At 46.9% G+C, this 24731-nt stretch overlaps 1 protein-coding gene across 1 annotated transcript in view; it reads right to left on the bottom strand.

Moving 5' to 3' along the window:
- LOC146206053 (MPN domain-containing protein-like) overlaps positions 1–12011 on the bottom strand; it is a 42498-nt gene extending 30487 nt beyond the window's left edge. The window contains exons 1-7 of the mRNA XM_084590712.1: positions 11886–12011; positions 11687–11802; positions 10817–11002; positions 7695–7841; positions 3543–3611; positions 3044–3102; positions 2919–2938 (exon numbers count right to left, since the gene is read on the bottom strand). Coding sequence (XP_084446838.1) covers positions 2919–2938; positions 3044–3102; positions 3543–3611; positions 7695–7841; positions 10817–10999 — 478 coding nt within the window. The 5' untranslated portion in view covers positions 11000–11002; positions 11687–11802; positions 11886–12011. The remainder of the gene's footprint in view (positions 1–2918; positions 2939–3043; positions 3103–3542; positions 3612–7694; positions 7842–10816; positions 11003–11686; positions 11803–11885) is intronic.
- Positions 12012–24731: the final 12720 nt, after the last annotated feature.

Below are 24731 nucleotides of genomic sequence, written 5' to 3' on the forward strand. Positions count from 1 at the left end.
AAGCAAGGGCTTTGTAGTCTATGCCGATGCTATTGCATGAGCAAACAAGCCACACACACTTAAAAACGGCTTGACTTGAACTCTGATCGGCTGCTTAGCTGATGATGCCATGGCATTAGTATGGTCCCTGGAAAAACTTGCTAGTCTTCCGTATCTGCGCTCCTCCCTATAGAGAGGGGTGTCCATTCTCGTGCATGCAGCGGTGGTGCTGCATGCAGTCGGAGTGCGGGCGGCTTCACCGGCGTTTCTCATACCCGCCAATGCTGCGGGCGGTCGTACGTCGTTGCCGGTCTCGTGCGTGTTTTATTTTCTTGTCGGGACGGAAGCGTTTGAAATTATGCTTTCTACGTGTAGTTTTCTCAAGCTGTGTTACCGTCGACGACAAAGCGAACGTTGAATAGATAGCCCTTTCCGCAGCCAGCATAGCAGAAAAAAATCCTGTTCATTCACGTCTAAACAGCACCAACTGCAGCGCATCGTCTGCTGTAAACAGATGCCGTGGAAAATTAAAACCATACCTGACAACATGAACGGCTAGAAGCAGATACAAAAGAATAAATGAGTAAGAATGAACCCTTTAATACAAGGGAGCATTATGCCTCGCATCAGCTAAGAGAATGAAAAACAGTCGATGCGTGTATGTAGCTGCTACTAAACAGCGAGAGAGCAGAAAAGCAGCAAAGATTGCAACTTTTGAAGCTTAGAAGATGCAACTGATGCAGCTATTGAGACAAAGCCTAAGGAAGTGATATTTTTGTTTATTTATAATGTTCAATTGTAAGTGACCTCGTCGGGCGAAGCAATGCAGCAGTTGTGTGTGTTGCAAAATAATTTTGTATTTAATATTGTACATATACATTTACAAATAATGTTTTTTGATTTCAGCTTTGCATAGCCCCCATCGTGTACATTTCTTTCTTTAATAAATGCTAGATATAACTGACGTATGTGCTGAATAAAAATTTAAACACTCCGTCTTGTATTATTGTGTAATCATTTCATTTGGTGCACTGCAGAAAGAGTAGTAGTGGTAAGGGGTGGTGCTTTACTAAAAATATTAGCTGTGGTTTAGCTTGTGGTTAAACCTGGAGTTACGCTAGAGCTATCTGCATGGCTATGCTTAGGTTAGGCTTGAAAGTAAAGACATGGCTTTCGCACATAGTAGTTTACTTTATGGTTTCAGCTTTATTCATGCCATAGGGGCACTTTTGACCACTAAAGTGTGATGAGGAGAAAGCGCCTGTTGCACGGTGGTCTTAAGCCCTCCACTAAGGCACCTCTTTCTCTCTATTTTCGCTCCCACTTTCCTCCTTTTTCTTACGACTCGGTTAAGGTGTCCGCAGAGAATTGTGACAGATACTGCACCTTTTTGTTCCTGTAAACCAATTTGAAATACCGCTGATGCCTGCTGCACTGAGTCTGCTTCTATATGCTGTGTGGTGCGGCGTTCGAGGAAGCACGGATGCTTGGATCGAACGTCCGGCGGGGTTAACTTCACCTGGTGACGTCATAGGCAGTCATTGTCATTACTCATGACTATTTCATCATGACTGATGACTACTTAGTACTAGTTAGTCCCAATTCAATACAAACCAGTCCAATCTAATCTAGTCCAATCCAATACTGTCCAATGCTGAGTACACACTCGCACGAAATGCGCCGCTGACTAGCCTATCATCATCACTAATATCAAACTCACGCTAGAGAAGGAGATTTAAGATGCGCTACTCATGATCCCCTCCCCCCCTCCTTTTTTTTATGAGGAGACCGGTCCAGCGGTGTGATTCAGTACTGCGGCGCCGCCAGCAGTGGCGGTTGCTAGGCAATGGCTCAAGGTCAGTGCGACCACGGTGAAGAGGCTGGCGTAGTATAGCTCTCACTACAAAAAGGAAGTAAAATACATGGATGTGCGGGCCGTGGCATAACTGTCATTTATTCCTTGAATATTTGATGTGCAGCCGTAAGAAATAAAATCGATAGGGTAGATAGCATAACATTAAAGATGCATAGTAAATTAAGGAAATGTAATGGTGCAAATCATGCAGCCACAAGACACAAGAGAACACAACGTGACAAGCGTTGTGTCACGCTGTGTTCTTCTGTGTCTTGTGGTTGCATGCCTTGCACTGTTACGTTTCCTAAATTCAAGATGCCCCAACTCGCCTAATGATGCACAGTAAAACATAGTGAAGAGAAATGTGTTCGCAAATATATGCCGTAATCACGCGTACACTGTATCTACACCACGAAGATAATGTGAAAAGAACTGCTCCTGCGCATGTCTTTCAGAGTCCCATGCAGTGTGCAAGAACAAAAAAAAGAGCTCAAGTGATTGCTGCATCCACACTTAGAATGTTTATGTGGTAAATTCGTAATTAAGAGCAATGTCCAAATGCAACCTTTTCTGGTAATCTAAAGCACTATTTATGTGAGAAAATTGTTAATAAAAAGAGAGGCCGACGAAAGTGCACAGCTGAAAGCGACCAAACTATAGCTCAGCCGAGTGCGGCCGACAGCCAGCAGCTCCCCCGGGCGCGCGCTCACCCGTGCGTGCAACCGCTGGCCGACCGCATCTTAATTACGTACAGTGCCATACCACTGCATGCATTACGGAGGCGACCCCTCAGCGAGCGCGAGACGGAAGACTAGCAAGTTTTTCCAGGGATCATAGTGTTAGCGCGGCAACTGGTGGCGATACTGGTGATTACAATATGACTGCAAGTTCCATGGAAAGTTTCTTGCAAAAATCATTTGCGAGAGGGCAGATATAATTTTTAGGGACACATAAGGCAGTGCTTGTAAAATCAAAAAGAGCAGTCAAATTATAGGAATCTCCCGAGCAATTCGGGAGGGTTGGCAGGTATGCATTACACAGCAACTCTGTCATTAAAGGTATATGTACTGATGCAAGAACTTACAAGGCTTCTTGATCACGATCCTATAGAAGAAAAAAAAAAAAAAAATGCACATTAGAACTTTTTTTTTTTTTTGCTACCTAGAGCTTCAAAAGCAGCATGCAAAGAAAAGTAATACACAAAATTACCCGGACTTTGTCTTCTCCCCAGGTGGAACCTTAGCCCCCACGTTATTTTCTCTGTCATCCTACACAGAACAACAAGCAGTTTTTAATCGAGCCAAGTGACAAACCGTATGGCAGAAGTTACAGAAGTTAGGAAAAATCTAGGCGTTTTACTGTAAATGGTGTAAGTGCATGCACATTTCCTCTTGTAATCCATACTTGAGATAAATTTAATGTAGAAAAGGAACACTGAAAACTATACCAATGAAAGACAACTAAGTTGACAGCAGCACTGAGTAAAGCTTGATTTTCTTTTGAACACAATCTTTTCTGAGGATACGAAGCTTTACAGTTATGCACATTTACCGTGGCTTACATTAGCTAACTTCTTTCTAGCAATCTAACAAAACCTGATAAAAATGAGACACTCAATTATAAAGAGGTTTAAGCTATCATAACAAATATGCACGAACAACAAAAGCAGAAAGGCAGAGAAAAAACAAAACAAAAAAACTCATCACACCTTTTTTATCCTCTGCTTCCTGAACCAAGTTGCCTTGTACCAGTCCAGTTTTTTCCCTTTATATCGGATCTGAAATGAACATGTAACAAAGAAAAGTAAAGTTTGGACAACTCATTTTAAACAGCAAGCACTGACGCACCTTTGTCAGCACATTCAGCTAAATTATTTAGTAAAAACCTGCTGTACCAATGAAATGAAAATACCAGTGTGTCTTCCTGAGCAAAAAAAACACTTAAAGAAATATTAAGTAAAAAAATTGCCGCCGAGATTTCCAGCACAGATGGCAGCTGTCGCATTGGGAGTGACCAAAACAATCCACTTTATGAACAGAAATGAACGAAAAGTAAGTTTTTTAATATTTCTCAAATCGCCGTACCTAGCGGGCTCCTGTGAAAGCTCTGACAAAACCGGATATCATGTCACAACTACCCCCATCGAGGCCGGTCGCACCTGTCCATTTTTCCTTTCCCCCGTGGCACTAACAAAGCGCAAGAACAGAGGTGCTTTTTTTTTTATTTTTTTATTTTTTTTTGCTACTCATGCTTCTGCGCACAATTCATCGGTCCCTCCCAGCGTGCAAACCATTGTTCGCAACACGCGCCCTCCGTACGTGTCCCTCTCGACCTCCCTCATGTGTAGCATTCCCCACTTCGCAGCATTGTACATGGCACGACGCGGGGGAACCGACACTGCGTGTAGCTGGTCAACCAACTTCAGGTGCGGGGGCGACGGCAGCGGGATCGCGGGGCCATGACGTTGCTGAGGGTAGTTGTGACGTCACACCTGCCGGCTCAAAGTCGGGAGTGCGCTGCCTCTGACCCAGCGGCCGCTCAGAAAACTTCAAAAATACAGCCATCTGCTCAAAACTAACTCGAATTATGTGTCTGTATTAGAGTAATCGTGTCTTTAGAATGCAATTATGGTGCTTTTTCAATATTCTTGTATATCTGTTCAGCATACCTTTAAAGGGGCAAAGCCTGCATATACAGACATCAGACTCGACACTGACTCTCAATTAGCTCACATGTTGCAAGCATAACATTCCAAAAATCTCAAGTTACTCTTGGGCAAAGTGATGCACAATCTGGAAAGTGATGGTGACTGAAGCAACCTAATGACAGTGCGTACATAGAGTACACTAAAAACTCTCGGTAAGAGACACAAACTATGGCTACAAAACAATGTATTCGTTTCCTCTCTAGCACTGCATGTTTGCGCCTGATAAGGCACAAGGGGCAGCAAATTCAAATGTCATTAGCAATGATCTCTATAGTTCTCTAGCTTAGTTCTTAAACAACAAATTCTTAAGTGTTTCACTTTGCCACTACTGTTAAACCCCCAAAAATGTCTCAGTGGTTAGGACTCTCAGCTGCCGATCCCAAGATCCCGTGTTTGAGCTCGGCCATGCCGGCTGCGTTTCAATGGAAGCAAAACACAATGCCTGTGTAATGTGCAATTTCACTGCATGTTAAAGAATCATTTATGGTTGAAATTTCTGGAGGCCTCTAATAAGGCATATCTCATAGCTGATACCGTTCTGAGACATTAAACCCATTAACTTAAAGCCATACCTCATAGCTGATGTCGTTCTCAGACATTAAACCCTTTAACAAATCAATCTTATTAAAGTACTCATATCACCCAACACAAAAGGGTGCTCACAGACACCGTAGCAGGCTGAGGTTGGAAAGTAGGCTTATTGCTCATAGAAATACATGGTAGTGAATGTTTTCAAAGCAGTTTACTAATTTCACAGTGTGCCTGTGATGTCGTCTCCTGGTACAGAACAACCATGAACATCCTAGAGCAGATCGAGAAATATGAAACGCCATTTCAAAATCGGCAAATTTGGAGCAGGACTGCTAGAAATGGAGGTAAACAAAACTTGCCGAAACATTTTTCTCGTTCCACAGGACATCAATGGAAGCAGCAGGTCGTTAAATGCTTGCAAGTGCTTTGAAAAAGAGTGCAACAAACTATGCTACGACATTTCGAAAGGAATCTTTTTTTAAAACATACTGATAAATAAATGTATGTTGTGATGCTGGCTGTATACCACCTAAAAGGCTCACTGCCCGCTGGATGCTTCTCTGAAAAAAGCAAGCTGCTTGAGTACCCTGACATGCTACTGCATGTGTTTAATTTTGCTAATACTGTTATTGAAACTTCCAAACTATACAGAATAGTATACAGCATAGTGCATTGTAGTAGACGACAAAGCCAACGATACCAACGGGTGGCTCCAGCGTTCGCAAACATTGCTGTTTCTATGAACACAGCTGTTCGTTTGCTACTGTGAACGGTTTGATCACAGTGCTGTCTGCAGATCTGTCTTTAGTGTAAATGTTTGTATCGTTTGAACAACAGATTTGCAAGAAAATATAGCATGAGCAGCAGCATGTCGGACAATGTGAGGAGCTTGCGTGGTTCGGAGAAGTTCCGAGCATCTGAGTAGTCAGCCTTTTCACAGTCCGGATTTTTTTTTTAGATTTTAAAAAATGGATAACCAATAAAATGACGTAGCATACTTTGCCACACTTCTCTTCAAAGCACTCGCAACACCTAACAACCGGTTGCCTCCACGGGTGCTCTGTGGGAAAAAAAAGTGTTTTTGTTAAATCTGTTTCTATGGGTCAGACTTCTGTCTCGGACCACATAAGTTTCGCAGTTTTAAAAATCAATAACTGCTCATGAAATGACGTTTCATACTTTCACAATCTGTTCTAGGATGTTCATGGTTGCTTTGCATCAAGGGGAACCATCATAGTGCACTGGGAAAACAAAAAACTGCTCTGAAAACTTTTGTTTCCATGGATTCCTATAGAAGGTAAGCCTACTTTTCACCGTCAGCCCTCCCAGGTGGGCGACTGTCTCTCCACTGCATCTTGCTTACGTCGTAGATCGGTATTGGACATCTCCAAAGACTGGGTAACTACACATGTTACAAGGCACATATGAGACCAGAATAATTACTAGGAAGCCCTATTTAAAGTTTTGGATACTAAGCCTCCAGCAAAAAATGTAGACAATATTAACAGAACCACTACAGAAACCAAAAGTGGATGGTCAAAGAATGCACGCAGAAACCACATGGCTGCTGGTACTTTTGGAGTACTCAGTTTCTGTTTCATGCACCCACCAAATTCTGTGCATTGAAGCAGGAACAACCACATTTAATAATGTAAAAATTTAATATCCAAAGTGACATGGCAGATGCTAAAGTCTAGCTCCTACACTGACTCGGCAAATTGACCAGTCCAAATGTGAGCAAGTAGATTTTAGTTGACAACCTTACTAATTAACAATTTGCCCGTTTCGTGATATCTGCCACAATAAAAAAAACAAAGCAACCATTAACTTTGAAAACCCAATATATAAATCTCAGTTAAAATCTTCCACTTCCACATGTAGTCCCATGTGCGTGCGTGCACACACTGCTAAGTACACAGGGTGACCTATAAATAATGTGAGAAAGAGCGTATGCAGTGGACTGGAAGCTGAAACAACAGTGCTAGCAAGGCATTTGAGCATACAGAAGTGTTTCTCAGTCTATGCATACTAGTCCTATGAAGAACTGCTAAGTAAATACCTGAAATGTACTGAGCACTCAAAAGAGAGCATGCAAAATGTGCAATTTTTGTGGCAGGCAGTGCTCCTGTATGCTGCTGACAAGCATGCCTAAGTTGTCTCAGTCACTATCAGCACGTGCAAGCATTTTCAATCTATTGCTCCTGCGAAGTTTTGCCTACAGTGCAGAAAAAATATTCAGAAATATATATTTTCTGCAAAATGTGGTACTTGTAGTCTCTTTGGTGTCCTAAAGTAGTGAAATCAAAACTTTGTGTTTAAATAGCTTTGAAGCTCAATAAAACCGTTTCATTAGCTAATGCTGGGCTCACATAACACCAGATGCAATGTACACACTTAGAGTACATGTCCGCATATACATACATTCAGTTAAATGCAATGTACCTTTTACTGCCCCTCTTCACTGCAAGAGTTCTTCCAGGATGTATCAGTGATAGTAAAAATTGCTTTTTTGTTTATAGACCAATCAGTTGGTATGGTTATGAAAACAAAAACGCACAAAAATATTTTGAGTGCACAAATATAATTTCAAAACACATTTGAAGGACACAAATGAGACATTACCGTGGACCACCCACACCCGGACTTCTTGTCTGGATTCAGCAATTTCTTGCAGTGAACTGCCCAGGAACTAGGGGAAGAATACACTTCTTGGGTCTCTCTCCACTTGATTTTTCCGTCCTTCAGCAGATCACCAGTGAATCTTGAACCCTGGAGGAAGATTGAGGAAACAAATGGAATTAAGAATACTCAAGATGTAATGAGATAACAAAGAAATGCATACGCTACAAGAGGACCAAAACCTGATAAAAAGGGAGATATGCAACCAAGCCCACTGCTGCACGCCAATAACCCCTCTTTATCCATAAACAGTACCCTATAATATAAGCCAAATAAGACTGCATACTTTTTCTAGCAATAACGTCAGAATAACAGACCATGTGCTTGAGGAAAACCTGAAATATCTAGAGGTGTTTTGTGCATAGAACGAAGTGTGAAAATATGAGAGTAGTTACGATTGTTAAATGTAATAAATTGTGCTTCATAAAGGTACCCTTTTTAATTATCATATGCATTTATTATGTCTCCATTCAAAACTTGTCAAACTGTCTAACCAAGAAAATATGCATCAGAGAATAAATAGCCAATAATATTACGATCAACAGAAAGGCATATCTTACAAGATCCCTGTCCTGTTATGTTTGTCTAGCCTTGCTACAGCTCTATGTTATATGACAAAGATCTGTTCACCACATAAAGTAATTTTGCTACGCTTTATTTCCAAAATAGTAATAAAAAAAAGGACGCCATAGAAAGATTTATACGAGAGCAGAACACTGAAGGGTTCTCAGACCTGTAGGCTGCTTAACTTCAAGCTTAGCACCTTCACCTTGACATGTAGCTGCAATGAACTACCAACAAGGTTTCTATTCTTTACTTTATACCAGCTGACAAAATTTTTTTATTAAGGCCAGGATATATGAAGCATTTTTTCCGTGTCAAGATGGTGATCTTCGCCCGACGGCGCACACGGAAAAAACACCCGCCGTCGCCGATCTAATCTACCAGATATTTGACGTGCTTGCGGCGCGGCGTTCAGTGGAACCAGAAAAAGTAAAACATGGCCGACGAACTATGCAGCAATTTGGCCACAGAAATGTGATGATTGTGAAAATAAACTCTTTATCAAGCATGGAATGTCGCTTCGTTGAGTACATGGCCTGCCCTCGGATCAAAATATCTGTTTTCTCCCTGAAGCGAAATGTGTCAATGAAAACCGCACCACTGGTATCCGCGGCTGAGTGGACATTCCGAGGTATGCGCCTTCATTCATTTGGGCATGCAGAATCCTTGTGCGACCTATGTACGCTTGCTACAATTAGCACAGTAGCGTCAGAATGGCCCCTTTCGTGATTTTAGCAGAAGGGACAGTGTCGCTGCTGTCATGAACTTTGCTTTGTGATTATTCCCACTAGTTGATCACATTCACTTTCGCATCACACGATATGTGACGTCACTCGGCGCTTCGTTGCTCCATGTATTTCCCAGCTGGGTGACGCGTCAACATGGCGCTTTTCGCCGCATGAACACCACGGAAAAAAACACTGTATGCGTCCCAGGCTTTAGATTGTCAAAACAGTGTCAAACATGCACAAAATGCCATCGTCATCATTATCAGCCTGACTATGCACACTACAAGACAAAGACCTCTTCAACCAATCAATCTGCCTTCTGCATTTCCCTGTGGTACTAAAACGAGATGAGAAGAAAATGTGCAATGTCCACTTTATGCAAGTGCTTGTGAATTCCAGATAATGCTGCACTACGAAGAGTTGGTGAAAATCAGCTGTGGCAGAAGCTTACCCATTTACGAGAAATTTTAAGTACCAACTGAAAGTTGCACAGAACCGTTTGCCTTTTCAGAGTGCTGAGGCACCAAATGACAGCATCAGGCTTGTATGCACCACTGCATCATCTACTAGCCTGCCACCACTGCTCACTTGGTACAGTCTCACTGAGCAATGGATGTGCTCCTTAGCTTGCCTGCCCTGTCACCTTCTCATGTTGCTGTCTTCACGCACGTGCCAATTACTGCCAACCGTGCACAAGTATGCGCCATCGATGGCACCAACTAGACTGTTTCCATAAAATACTCGTAAGGGCACCGCAAATACCGAGATTGGTTGCGCAAAAGGCAGACTCACAGCAAACATTAACATGCTTTTCAAAAAGTGAAATTAAACCTATGCTATGCATTTTCCTCCTGCTGTCATCGAATTTCCCATGACGAGACAACAGCTAAAACCTACGTCCCATATTTTCCATTGTATAAGATGCAGTTTTTTTTACAAAACTTTTTGCTAGTTCATCCTATACAAATTATATTGTTTCTTTTTTTTTTTCTTCATTTTGCTCAGTGTTCCTACATGAACTTTATCTTGAAATGGCAGCAGTAACGGCTCCTGCGATTATGAAACCTATAATCGTCTCACAGGCCTCAAGCATGACTAATATGAAATGCCAAAATATGGTGAAATGCACTCTTCGCTTGCCCACTCTGCCAAGACGAGCCAGGACAAGCTAATTCGCTTTTTAAGTTGTCGTTTGCAATTTTGTTTCGTGGCTACTGGATTTGCTTTCCACTTTCTGCATGTACTGCATCCGACGCTTGAGCACGACGATAAGAGAATCAATTCTGCCTGCAAAAAGAATGTCTCTAGCACTGCTGCATAAGAGATTTGGCCAATATTTGGACACTGCGTCAAAAGACAAAAGGCTTGGTGTAAAAGTGAAGTGTTGCTGCCCTGCCTGAGCGAGTTTTCTTGGGTGTGAGGGCGTGAGTGTCCCCTCTTTTTTTTTTTTTATCATTCCATGTCACATGAGGAGTGTTCGCACAGGCACAGAGCATTTCACCATACTCAAATAGCATGCATAGTCAAGTCCCACTGCCCTAAATGGGTAAATTGAGATGCGCCTTATATACCAACTTTTTTGTTGGTATATACAAGGGGTGCACCCCCTCGTATAGATGCATCCCTAAATATGAGGAGTGCATCTTATACACCAGAAAACATGGTCGCTCAAATGAGCAGCAAACAACCTTGACAACCTCGTCAGTATCTGATGGAAACAAGGACAAAAGAACACAGCAAATAGCAAATTGTTAAACAATATTTTCCACTTACAAGGTAGTCAATGGATAATACATTTTCACCGTGCTGAAGGATGCCATCAGACATGAGCATACTCAAAGTAACGCTCCTGCCTGTGTGGGTACCACGGCGTTTGGTCAAGTTGCCCTCTTCGTCGTCTTCATCTCCCGACTGCTCACCAGCATCCAAGTCTTCATCCTCAATTTTTGTTGACATTGCCTGTAAAACACAAAGAATAATGACATTTATGAGACATATTAGAAGGCAAGTATGCACAAAATGTTCCAACTTAATTAAAAGCAAGGGCAATTGAAATTTCAAAACTGACATGAACAAGGAGCACCATTATATATCTTTAACCCTGGGCTCATCGGATGCACACACACACAACGCACACACACACACACACACGCGCGCGCGCGCGCACGCACGCACGCACGCACACACGCACGCACACACACACACACACACACACACACACACACACACACACACACACACACACACACACACACACACACACACACACACACACACACACACACACACACACACGCAAAAGGAGTAAAAATCCTTCGGGTAAGCAGAACCGTGCTTATTTCTAACCACTTTTTTTCAATTCTCCGTCTTGGCAAGCATACTGAATTTTACCTCGCCGGGCAACGATGCAGATGAACTTCTGGAGTACCCGGAACTTTCTGCTCCCAGTTCATGCTGCTGTGCGCGAGTTCTAGTGCGCCGATCGGTACTGCACAGCACTTAATTGAATTATAGCTCAGTCAAATACAATGATGATACGGCATCACTAAGCTGGGTTTCAGAAATGAATAAAAAGCGACAGGTTAGTACCACCAACGTCCAATACGCGTACGCAGCGAAAACACAAGCGAAACGTCCACTCACCTTATAACAAAGAAATCTACAGGCGGATGTGCGCTAACCATTGGCACTGTTTCATTCAGGCTCCCAAGTCGAATAAGATGGTCATCTTCGACTTTTCCATGCTCGAAGGAAGGCGTCTAATCAGAGAACACAATCAGATGCTTCTCAAATAATTTGTGGCGACGAAATCAGAAAATACAAAACCACGCTACAACCTTACCGGCCTCAATCACCACGGCAACCCGCCGGCAACGAGCGGGAGACAGGCGCAACGGTAGGCGCGTCTCCACCACTTGGCTCGCTGCCTGCCGCTGAGCTGAGCGGCTCTTCGCGGCATGTTTTCTTACCCTTTCTACTGAGTTTTGATGCCTTGTAGGGGCGCTGCCTTACTTTTGCTTCTTTGCAGACGCTCAAATTGCTCAAACTTTATCGGCTTCAAATTATCAAAAATAATCTAAAAAAAAACAGTTATTTAAAGTATTACTACATGAAATGTAAACAAAATTGCTATTCTCTCAAACGTCATGTCGAACTTGTACGACTTTCGCAACTGCCAAATAATGAACAGCCATCCTTCAGACACTGATGAGATGCTATCATAACTAGTTTTTAATTTGCTAAGGTAAGCAATATTTCTTAATTCATTTTCTTCCAGCAATGTTGCGGACAAGCTCGAACTGCTACTCGCGGCAAGGTGGCGCTCAAAGCGTGAGCGATCTGCGATTTTTAAGGCGGGAATTTCACGATTTCACATTACAGTAAGTAGATCGACATCGTCTGCTTGTTTATGCAAGCTCAGTTCCGTAAAGTGGGCTATGTTATCCACACCCTGAGCTGGTAAATGTTTTTATGTATCGTTAGTAGCGCAGCTCATTGTGTCTAGTGTCGGAAGGTATATGTGCTGTGTGTGTGTGTGTGTGTGTGTGTGTGTGTGTGTGTGTGTGTGTGTGTGTGTGTGTGTGTGTGTGTGTGTGTGTGTGTGTGTGTGTGTGTGTGTGTGTGTGTGTGTGTGTGTGTGTGTGTGTGTGTGTGTGTGTGTGTGTGTGTGTGTGTGTGTGTGTGTGTGTGTGTGTGTGTGTGTGTGTGTGTGTGTGTGTGTGTGTGTGTGTGTGTGTGTGTGTGTGTGTGTGTGTGTGTGCGTGCGTGTGTGTGTGCGTGTGTGTGTGTGGCGCGCGCGGTTTCGTGAAGGAACCAAGTTTGTCCACTGTCCGACAAGTTGCTCCCCCGCTAACAGACCCAGCAACCGGCCGGACAGTGGACACATTTGTAGAGTTCCTCACAAGCCACTCCCAGTATTTCGGTCTACGGAAGCTGTCGATCCTCGCCCGATAAGCATTGTGCGCACCGCTACCGAAGCCGGGAATCTGAGAGTACCCAGTCAAACCGCTCTACGGTGGGCGGTCTCTAAGCGGACAGTGGAATGTGCACTGAAGCACATCAGCGCTGCAACGGCCACCGGTCCAGACTGCCTGCCAGCTCGTCTGGTCAAATGCTTTGGGGATGAAGAAAAAGAACAGTTAGCCAACATCCTCACGGACATCATCCAAGACATCATCCCCGGGCGCCGACTGGACGATAGCATCTTAATTCAGTGTGGAGAAATAGCGCAGGGGAGGTCGCTGTTGTGCTGCTTCCTCGATGTGGCGAAGGCATACGATAATGTTCCTCATGCGTCCCTGCTCAGCTGCTTGGCCAGTCTCGATGCGCCAGGAGGAGGAGGAGGAGGAGGAAAAAACTTTATTAAAAAAATATATATATATAAACACTCCCAGGAGGACCTCTTAGTCCAGGAGCCCTCTGGCTGTTCCTTCTAGCTTAGCCCGCTCGACCAGCCGTAACTGATCTGCAGGTTGCGTGGCTAGAAGGGCAGCCTCCCAGGAGGAGGGGGTGGGGTGTTTGACGGGAGGAACGCGGATTGGATGTGGGCATTCCCATAAGTAATGGTAGAGGGTGGGTGGGGTGGCGTTGCATGTGGTGCAGTACGGTGGGAAGTCCGTGGGGTGAAATATGTGGGCAAATTCAGGCGATGGAAACGAATGTGTTTGGAGTTGTCGCCAGTACGTGCTGTCGATGTGAGAAAGCGTGGGATGTGGTGGCGGGAACGTGGCACGGCAGCGACGATAGTACTGAACAATTGTAGTGTAGTCAAGAGGTTCAATGGGGGTGTATAATGAAGGTTTGGGGAGGACATCCACCGGCGCCCGGAAGCTTAGTTCTCGGGCAAACGCATGAGCGCGCTCATTTCCGAGGATGTCCTCATGCCCAGGAACCCATGTGATGGTGATGGTATCGGGAGGGGTAGGTAGAGTAGATAATATTTTAGCAGATGAGTGTGGGAGGGTTCCTCGCAGTAGATATCTGTATGCTGTTTGGGAGTCTGCATATTGTGGTGTGCTGAGTCTGCAACTGACTGATGTGTGCAATTGCGAGTGTAATGGCCAAGCATTCGGCCTCGGCGATGCTAGTGCAGTGGATGGAGGCGGCATTGAATGTTGAGCGGCGAATGTCCGTGAATACAGCAGTGCAGATGTGAGGAATGTCCGGATTGTGTGAAGCATCCGTGTAAATGATGTCTTGGCGTGTGGAGTACTGTTTGGAAAAATATGAGGCACGGGCTGCGCGACGACCTTTGTGGTGTTCGGGATCCATATTTTGTGGGAGGGGTTTGAGCTCGAGGAGGCTCCGCAGATGCGGAGGGATGGGTATATGAGTATGAGGTGAGGGATCAGGGGTATTGTAGCCCATTGAGCGCAAGAGATGAGTGCCTGTAGATGTTGTGCGGAGTCGACGTTGCTGGCTGGAGAGGTGCGCCTCTATGATCTCCTCAACATTATTATGAATGCCTAATTGAAGGAGCCGAATTGTACTGGTATGACGAGGTAAATGGAGGGCTGCTTTAACGGCTGAGCGGTGTAGGACGTTAAGTTTATTGAGTTGGGTTTTGGTGATGTGATGATAGGGGAGGTGGTAAGCTAGTCGACTAACGATAAGGGCATCTACGAGTCTTAAAGTGTCTTTTTCCTTGAGGCCATGATTGCGGCTTGAAATGCGACGAATGAGATGTGTTATCTGGTTGATTTGGCGCTGCAGGAGGTGTATGGTGTAGGTGGCTCTAGTGTCCTGTTGAATGTGGAGACCCAGCAGTCGGAGCCGTGGTACTTTTGGTATCGGAGCGTTGTCAAGGAGTACGGTGATGGTTGGGGCACGTGGGGAGCCCTATCCACGATCGCGCGGGTATATGCGAACAATATAGTGACCGTACACTTCGGAGATGCAGTGTCTGCGCCGCTTTGGTTGGTTGGTTTGTGGGGTTTAACGTCCCAAAGCAACTCAGGCTATGAGAGACGACGTAGTGGAGGACTCCGGAAATTTCGACCACCTGGGGTTCTTTAACGTGCACTGACATCGCACAGCACACGGGCGCCTTGCTTTTCGCCTCCATCGAAAAGTGGCCGCCGAGGCCGGGATTCGATCCCGCGTCCTTGGGAACAGTAGTCGAGCGCCGTAACCACTGCGCCACCCCAGCGGGGTGCGCCGCTTTCCGTCACCAAGGGTCTCCGCCAAGGCTGCCCTATGTCACCACTGCTATACCTGCTTTATGTGTCCAGGATGGAGCGGGCACTAATAGAATCATGCCTTGGCTTCCGACTGCAGTTCACCACCTGCGGAATCGACGAAAATCGCCGTCTACTGGGGCTGGCCCTCGCAGATGACTTGGTCATCATGGCAGAATCGCCAGCGGAAATGCAGGCCATGCTGAACATTTGCAACTCGGAAATCGTCTCCCTTGGACTTAAATTCGGTGTAAAAAAAAAAAAAAATGGCCGTCGTCCGCTTTGCAGGGCACACCACAGAGGAAGCAGAGCTGAGGCTTTGCGAAGAGAGGCTGACAGTGCTCACGGAGTACAAGTACCTCGTGGTGAAACTGTTCGACCGGTGGTAGAATCTGCAGCCTCCATGAAGAATCGGTGCGAAAGGCAGCCACGCGCGCCCAAGCAATACTCCGCCGACGTTGCCTATGGGGCTTTAACAGATTCGTCATGGTGCGAGACCTGTGGAAACTCGTCCACGTCCCCGGGCTCACGTTTGCAAACGCGGTGGTCTGCCTTTCGGCGACACCGCGCAACTAGCTGAAGCGGCGGCACAGTGAAGTAGGGCGAATAGCACTGGGCTACCACTGTACGGTTGCTAACAAGGCGGTCAGGGGCTGATTAACAGTGATGAGGGCCCGGTTCAAAAATAAATTAAGAGGGCCCCTATTGCCCTCTACCATACCCCGCCTAATGTTATCACGTTTGAAATTTGACACGTTTTAGAAATCTGCGGACAGTTTATTAACATCGTTTAAGCATATACTTTCCTGCAGAGTACACGGACAGATTGCCATCTAGACTGACGTATTCCAGGAATTCAAAGGGCCCCATGACATCCTCCTCAAAAATCATAACGCGAATTCATGAAAAATAAATTTGTCGAGTTGTTATTTTCTTAGCTAATTTGATAGCGCAGGACGGTTGGTGCGTGTGAGTACAGACAAAGTAGAGATGGTTCTTGTTCATAAGCTGTTCACAAATTCTTACCGTAGATACGCTACAAATCTAATAGTCTTGTGAATTCATCTAGGAATAAGAATTGAAGCTCGCCTAAGGCAGTGTTTTTAGAGGAACCGCGTTATGTTTTATAGGCTGAATAAAATAGAGTAGATAATGTTGATTACTCCAAACGCTGTTACAAGGCTAAAGCCTTTAGAAATGTAGGCGCGCCTGTAGAAAAGAACATCTCTATAAACTAGCACGAAATTAAAACTTTTAACACGCTAAAAAAAATCAGTAAAATATATTTACATTTACACAGATTGTCCACATTTATAAAACGGTACATTTACATTCGGCACATAATTTCCACTTTTTAAACAGAAGGAATCACTTTAAAATGTATCACGCACCTTTTTATGCTTTCACTTTACAGAACGAATTTACATTTTACGAAATAGCGTATGCATCTCGTTCCACCTAGAAACCGCTGCCGCCATGGATGGCGGTCGGAAAAATTAGGGTGGGCACTAAAATAGGGGGGACACTTAAGCTTCGCCTTTAAGTGTATTTTAGGACAGCGTTAATTATTTTTCTTTGTCGGCTCCCCATGCAGATCCTCTTTCGTTTAAAATCTGTCGTCTCCACCGGGAATCGAACCACTAAACCTCCGCACCAGCCGAGCCCGCAAACGTCTACTTCAAGCCAGGCTTGTGCGAAAGGGATCGTAATATTTAATTGTCAGCGTAAGAATGACAGTAGCGATGAAACCAGCGCTGCAGTTAGTCATAGTGATAATGACGATAGTGGCGATGGCAATGACGGTATAGTGATGACAGTACCGATGAAAGTCCCGCCACGGTGGTGCAGTGGGCGCTCGGCCACTGTGTCCAAGGATGAGGGATCGAATCCCGGCCGCAGCGGCCGCTTTTTGATGGCGACGAAAAGCAATTAGGCACCCGTAATTAGGGCATGTTAAACAACCGCAGGCGGTCACCATCTCCAGACTCTCCACTACGGCGTCTCTCATAGCCTGAGTCGATTTGGGAGTTTAAACCTTATGATTCAAAACAAAACAGTACCGATGACATTGACGATGGAGTTAATGAAAACAGTTCAGCAAATTGTTTTTCACCATTTCCGCTCTTAAGCACATGTCTGCATTTTTCATTGCTCTTTTAGGCAAGTGAATAAAGGTATTTACGTTTATATAAGTGTTTTCGAGCCTCTGAGGGTGAAACTTTGTTGAGATCTTGAACGCCAACTCGCCTGAGAACCTTGCGTCTCCACAGGCAAATACTGAAGCGGCTGTCATCTATGAGCCGTCATAATCTCTAATAATTTATTGCTTTTGCCACAGCCTTAACTGCTTACGCTCAGATTATTAATACACAACTGACGTCAACAGCAGGGATGACAAAGGTCAGATGGTTAATCAGCTGGTGCGACTCCCAACTGAAAGCCGGCCAGAACCCGTTGATTCCACTTGCCCACCAACTGGGACCCACTGACATCCAACTAGGAAGCATCGGAAAGCACTTAATGCGATGAGTAGCAGCTGGGACCAGCTGAAACCAACTGAAACCAGTTAGAACAAGCGAAATTATTTTGTATTTGCTTTCCTCTGGATGGGCGAGTACAAAGTTTTGTACCTTGACTGGCGAAATATTAGGCTGGCTTTGGTATTAACCGTATGATGCGAGCGACGAACAGCTTTTGAAGCATTTGACAGTTCACTACATAAGCTCTAAATTTAATCATGCGAAATCAAGAAGATGGTTTGACTATTTATTTGAAAATCAGCCATTTGTTTTTCATTTCTCGGAGGGCCCTTGACAGCGGAGAGCCCAGTTCATTTGAACCCTTTGAGCCCTGGATAATTCGGCCCTGAAGGCGGTACAAGGAGAGCTGGGGTGGTCCAATTTCGAGGCCCGGTAGGCGGCGAGCAAGTTCGAATATTTGTCCGCCACATGCCGACGTACCGCATCTACAAGCTCGAGAAAAAGTTCGGGTTTTTCAAGGACCCCATAGCGGCAGAAACGGCTGGAAAGTGGGCTGTCGAAGTGCGGCAGCGGGTTTCGAAAGCCGAACGCCTACAGTGGGGCGCAAGCATGGAGGGCAAGGCCACCCTGACTCTCTACCGAAGTCACAAGCAGAACATTGCCCAGGACCATCGATACGACAACAGCGTCGGCAGTGCTCTGCTCTTTGAAGCTGTTGTTGTTGTGGCTGTAAGAAGTAGGAAAAGAAAATGCACGGGCCTGCTACTGGCTCTGTAGCTGAGCCACCTCCGCTGCCTCGTGCGGAGAGAAGAGAAAATAGAGAAGAAAAAGAAGAGGGAGAGAAAGACGCGCGCCGCAACAGCCGTCGTCCACCACCGAAGCGGTGACGGGTGCAATGACGGCCTACAACAGGTAAAAGTTCGGGGACAGGCAAGCCCCCGCCGCAAGCGGCGGTGACCTACCTGTCCCAGCCCCATCAGGGCCAGGAGCAGCCACCCTTCACCATCTCCTCCTCCGCTCTTTGAAGCAAGAGTTAAAACGCTTGCCCACCGTAGCCGGTACAACGAGACTGTCGGCTGTACGGTGCCGAATTCGAGACGATGGAACACATAGTGCTGCGGTGCGCATACCTCAAAACATTGCTTCCAGAGGGCGCTACACTCACGCAGAGTACGGCAAAAAAGTTTTGGCGGCATGTGAGGTATCTGGACAGGCCTGCCCCACCTGTGCCAGTGCTGACTGACCCTGCAACGCATCAGCCAGTGACTTCACCAGCTGAGTACCTTGCTCATCACTTTGCCGCTGTATTTGGGCATTTAGAGGCAACTGATCCCCACTCCTTCATAACCGATTCAGCGACTACCAATGAACCTGAGACACAGAGAACCCCAAGCCAGATGGGCCCACGCTGGGCTGTCAGTAAATTGGCAATAGACGGCGCCCTAAAGGGTATCAGTCTGCGAACGGCCACTGGTCCGGACGGCCTACCAGCCCGTCTGGTTAAGAGTCTAGGGGACGAAGCAAAAGAGCAGCTAGCTGTACTTCTTACGGACATTATTCAGGGAGCACCGATCCCTGTTGAATGGTGACAGGGCAAGGTTGTGCTCATCCTTAAACGTGGAGGCAATCCAGGCAACATATGCGATTACCGCCCATTAACAGTGACCAGGGTGGTGTATCGTCTCTGCCCGTGTGCTGAAGAACTGGCTGTGCGTGGGCGGAAGGCAAAGGGATTTTCACGGAACTGCAGAACGGCTTCCGCCCTGGTCACCGCTTGGACGACAACGTCTTTGTCCTTGCACAATGCGTGGAGATTGCGCGACGCGAGGGGCGACTGCTTCTGTGTTGTTTCCTAGATGTCGAAAAAGCTTATGACAGTGTCCCCCATGCATCGCTGTTTAGCTGTCTCGCCAAGTTGGATATGCCGAGGGAGCTGTTGTCGACAGTAGAACGCCTATACATGCAGAACACAGTCACCGTTCACTTCGGAGAAACCGTCTCTCCCTGCCTGACTGTTACCAAGGGCCTGCGGCAGGGGTGCCCTCTGTCACCTCTGCTGTACATCATCTATGCATCCTGTGTGGAGCGAGCCCTCATCGAGTCAAGCCTTGGTTTCCGGCTCCAGCATACCACATGTGGGTTCGAACAAGACCGCCGACTGCCGGGCCTGGCCTTCGCTGATGATCTGGTCCTCATGGCAGAGTCTGTGATGGAACTGCAGGACTTGCTGGACACCTGCCATAGGACTATTTCTAGCCTTGGGCTAAGGTTCCACACGAAGAAGACAGCCGTTGTCCAGTTTGCTGAAGAGAGCGCTGATGCAGTGTTGATGCCTTGGCGGGGAGATTCTGTAGGTCCTTACAGAATGCAGGTACCTGGGCATCACTTTCTGCTCAACAGGCAACATGTACCATCGCCATGAAGAGACAGTGCGTCAAGCAGCTATTCGCGTCCAAGGGATCTTACGTAGGCGATGCCTGTGGAGCTGGAACCGCTATATAATAGTGCGGGACCTTTGGAAGCAGGTGCATGTTCCCGGGCTGACATTCTGCAATGCGGTTGTCTCCCTGTCAGCGACAACGCGCGCTTGGCTGGAGCGCCGCCAGCGGGAGGTCGAGCGCATCGCACTTGGCTGCCATGGAAGGGTTGCCAATGAGGCCCTGCATGGGGACCTAGGATGGTCTAGCTTCGAAGCCCGCGAAGCCTCCAGCAAGCTACGGTATCGCGGCCAACTTCTGTTTATGGCGCGCGAGCGATGGGCACGTCGTGTATTTGACTACCTCATGGCGATCTGCCTCAGGACGATCTGGACGGCCCGAGTCTACCAACTAGAAATGAGGTTCGGGTTTTTCAAGAACCCCATCGCTGCAGACACGGCAGGCAAATGGGCTGCCGAGGTGCGCGAACGGGTAGCCGAGGCTGAACGCGTTCTGTGGTGCGCAAGCATGGAAGAAAAGGCCACCCTGACTGTATACCGGAGCTACAAGCACAGCATCGGGCAGGACCATCTATATGACAACAGCGTCGGCAGCGCCCTGTTCTTTGAGTCCAGAGCGGGAACTCTCAGAACGCTGGCATACCGAAGCCGGTGCGAGGGAACGAGCTCGTGCGCACTGTGTCGGCTGTGCGGTGGTGAAGCCGAAACAGTTGAACATATTATAGTGCGGTGCGCGACTATCCGGCTAATGCTTCCAGAGGACACCACACTCGCACAGGCGCTCGACTTTCAAACGCCTGACGATCCTCCCGGTGGAGGCGCGAGTGCCGCTGAAAGAACAGCCGCTGTGAAGAGAGCCAAAAGGCGACTCGCCGATTGGTGGGCTGCAGTAGGCAAGCCTTGAAAATTTTCAAGTGTTAAATGTGTGTTGTTGTGTAACTCTTTCTTGTGTTGGTTGTTACTCTTTGTTGTTTTTATTTTTTTACGGCTGGGGCACCAACACGGTGCCCACCCGATACAAAGGGTATGGTCAATAAATCATCATCATCATCATCATCGCTCGATTTTGACATGGACCAGCCTGACTCGCCTAACTGTCCTCCGGGTGGTGGCGAGAGTGGCGCTTACAGAACTCCCTTCGTGCAGGCGTCCAAAAGGAGGCTCTCGGAATAGTGGATGGCAGTGCGCAAACCGTAGAATTTTTTTTAACTTTTTTTTTTAATTTTGTGTGCTAAGTGTGGTGTTGCTTTTACTGTACTTTGTATTGTTTACTTTTTTTTACGACTGCGGCGCCAACACTGTGCTCGCCCGATACGAAGGGTAGAGTCAATAAATCCTATTCAATAAAAGACGTTCAATCAATCAATAAATCAGTCAATCATCATCCTGCGGAAAATTTCGAGGTGAGCACATTGATTCTCACTTTTCGCAGTGCAAACATACTTTCGCTGCAAGTGAGAAATTGTTCGATTTTCCACATATGCCGGTGACTTCAATTTCTGTGTGCTTTGCGCAAAGTTCTCTGTTGTTGGAGCATCCACGGTAGAACATTGCAGCGAAGTCCTAAATGCAGAAGCATTACTACCCGCATTTGTTGGATTGCACCGGGGCGGCTGCAAAGCTGCCAGTGGGTTTCGAACCAAGGCCTAGCCCTTTGTTGCATGATGAAAGATTACGTTTGGAAAGTGCGATTTCTGGGCGTTTTCTGTCTTTGTGCATCCAGAAAACACAAAGAAAAAGTTTTGCCCCTTTCAAAGCAAGTAACAGGGATATTTAGGAGGATTCCATTCAAAGGCAGAGGCCTCTTGAGACTGATGCAGGCGTACATAATAAGTCGAATATGCTATGCCACACCGTTCCTCAACATCAGGACCAATGAAAAAGATAAGATAGACGCACTCATCAGGCGTTGCATCACGCGGGCGCTGGGTCTACCCATCTCCTCTTCTACGGAACGCCTGATAGAAATGGGAGTGCATAATAGCTGGACGGAACTTGCTGAAGCGGTGAGAATCGCCCAACATGAGAGATTAAGGTCGAGCACGGGTCGAACCATCTTAGAATGGGTGAGTCGAAAAATAGATAGGGGCACAGCCGACAAGGTTGCCCTACCGCCACAATGTCGCGAGAACATCATTGTCCGTCCTCTCCCACGCAACATGCACCCAGAATACCACAAGGAGAGACTGGAGAAGAGAGCAGAAACACTGGTTAAAAGTGCAAAAGAATTCAGAGTAAAAGAAGTTGCCTACGTAGACGCTGCAAGCGGACGATCAGGGGCAGCAGTCGCCGCGGTAGTCGATGGTAGCGGCGCACCAGTCGTCTCCGCCACCATCCGAAGCAGAAACATAGACACGGCTGAAGAGGTCGCAATAGCGCTCGCTTGCGTCGGAACGAAGGCTATATTGATCTTTAGCGACAGTAAAACTGCTCTCTGGAATATCGGAAAAGGCAGGGTCTCGCAAGAAGCCGCCCGAATTCTAAAAGCTGCAGCTAAAATCGATCGCAAAATCACCCTAATTTGGGCAGCACACACGTCCGTCCCCGGCAACGAGGCGACCCATGATTTAGCCCGACTACTTCCGGGCAAACGCGGAGCCGCCCGACTGCCGGGCGATGGAGGAACGTTTGCAAACCTATAAAGATATAATCGAAAATTATAAATTAGGAAGACGTCTGATGCCGCCACCGGATCCCAGCTTAAATAATAAAGAGGTCATACCCTGGCGGCGATTACAAGCCGGAAATTTCCCGAACCCTGTCTGGTTGTTTCACACCCAGATAGATGAGAGAAAAAATGATAAATGTAAAGCCTGCGAAGCGAGGGGGACCCTCGACCATATACTTTGGGAATGCCCTAAGTCTCCGGGCGCTAGGGGCAACATTAAAAGTAGAGAAACCCTGCTGCGAAGCGACGTCCCCGCTAACCAGCAGAAAGCCGTCCGGCTGGCGGCTGAGGCAGCTGAGGCCGCGAATAACCAATGTATATTCGCCAGTCCTTAGTCGCGGAGGTTCCAGCCCCCATTCCTCAGGCCTGCGTGCCAGGAGCGGGGAGTAGGGGGCCTCCTAAATCGGTGGAAATTAGTTTTAATCAATCAATCAATGTCTAATAACCGAAACTGACGTCGTGATGACGTCACTCGGCGAAACTGACCTCGCCGGGCGTCCGATCCAGGCGTCCACGCGGCGCCTTTCCTTTGGCGCTTCCCCGAACGCCGCACCACACAGCATACAGAAGCAGACGCAGTACAGCAGGAATCAGCGGCATTTCAAATTGATTTACAGGATAGAAAAGGCGCACTATCTGTCACAATTCTCGTAAGGGAAGGCAGGAGTCAAAGAAGAGAGGAAGATGAGGGGCCGTAGTGGAGGGCTACGATCCACCGCGCTATAATGAAATTCGCCTCATCGCACCTCAGTGGTCCAAAGTGCCCTCTAAAATTTTTACGCTCTTCGGGAGGCTGCGTTTCGATGGAGGCTGTGACGGAAGGAAGGAGGGTGGGAGAGAAAGTGGAAATATATAAAAAGCAGCCGAAACGCAGAGACGTCCATGTTGTGTGCGATGTCAGTGCATGTTAAATATCCCCAGGTGGTCGAAATTACTCCGTAGCCCTCCACTACGGCTCCTCTTTATCCCTTTCCATTTTCTCTCCCACCTTCCTCCCTTCTATTACAGCGCGGTTCAGGTGTCCACATAGCAAGTGTGACAGATACTGCGCCTTTCCTTTCCTGTGAACCAATTGATTATTATTATTATTATTATTATTATTATTATTATTGCGCTCTGCATCTTGGCGTCTCCGCTTGGCAAGGCGTTGCGTGCTCAGACGTCACTCGGCTCCTCGTGCATGTGCATACTGCACCTGTTGGAGATACGCGAAACGGTGAAACTGGCCAATATAGCTCTCGCTACAAAGCGAAGTGTAGACAGTAAGGGGAGATATCGGAGGATAGTTGTGCCTGTCAGGAGATACGACCTGCATAGAAGTTACGAATGACTTGTGGAGAGACGCTAACGATCTACTTTGGTGGATGGGTCGATCAGAGTCGGCCCAGACCTAGTATTTTACCTGTTCGACTCATAAAGTTTGTACCACCACCATCACAGCTAGCGCGATGCAACCTCTTCCGCGGTGGTAATGGTTGCGGTGTTGACGACGTTGAAAGCATTGTGTCAATTTCGGTGAGGTGCCAATGCGATTGTAACCGCGTAGCGGCGCGAATTGTGGTTGGTGGGAGGCATCCGTGTATGTAACGTCGGGCCGGCCAGCGAAACCCAATTGCATAGGTGGCGGGAAAACGGCTTAGCTCTCTGTGCAGCCAAGAAGTGGTCCGTGGAAAGGGAGGAGAAGCAGGAAATCGCTGGGTAGAGCAGGTAGAGTCCTAAGCCCGAGACCCCGTTGGCTGGTGCGGTCGTTCATGCAGTAGGATAGTGGAGTAGTTGGAGAAGCAGTGTCATAACAGTGTCATGTGTTGTAGTGTAAGCTAGCGCTACCACGCGGCCACACACTGAAGCAGATGGGTGCGCGCGATGCCACTGCGGCGGCAGGCACTGGGGACATGACTGGGGACGTGCTGGGGACCATGCTGGGGAG

Source organism: Amblyomma maculatum, chromosome 1 (assembly GCF_055883805.1).
Source record: "Amblyomma maculatum isolate TAMU_Amacu chromosome 1, ASM5588380v1, whole genome shotgun sequence".
NCBI classification, from domain to species: domain Eukaryota; kingdom Metazoa; phylum Arthropoda; class Arachnida; order Ixodida; family Ixodidae; genus Amblyomma; species Amblyomma maculatum.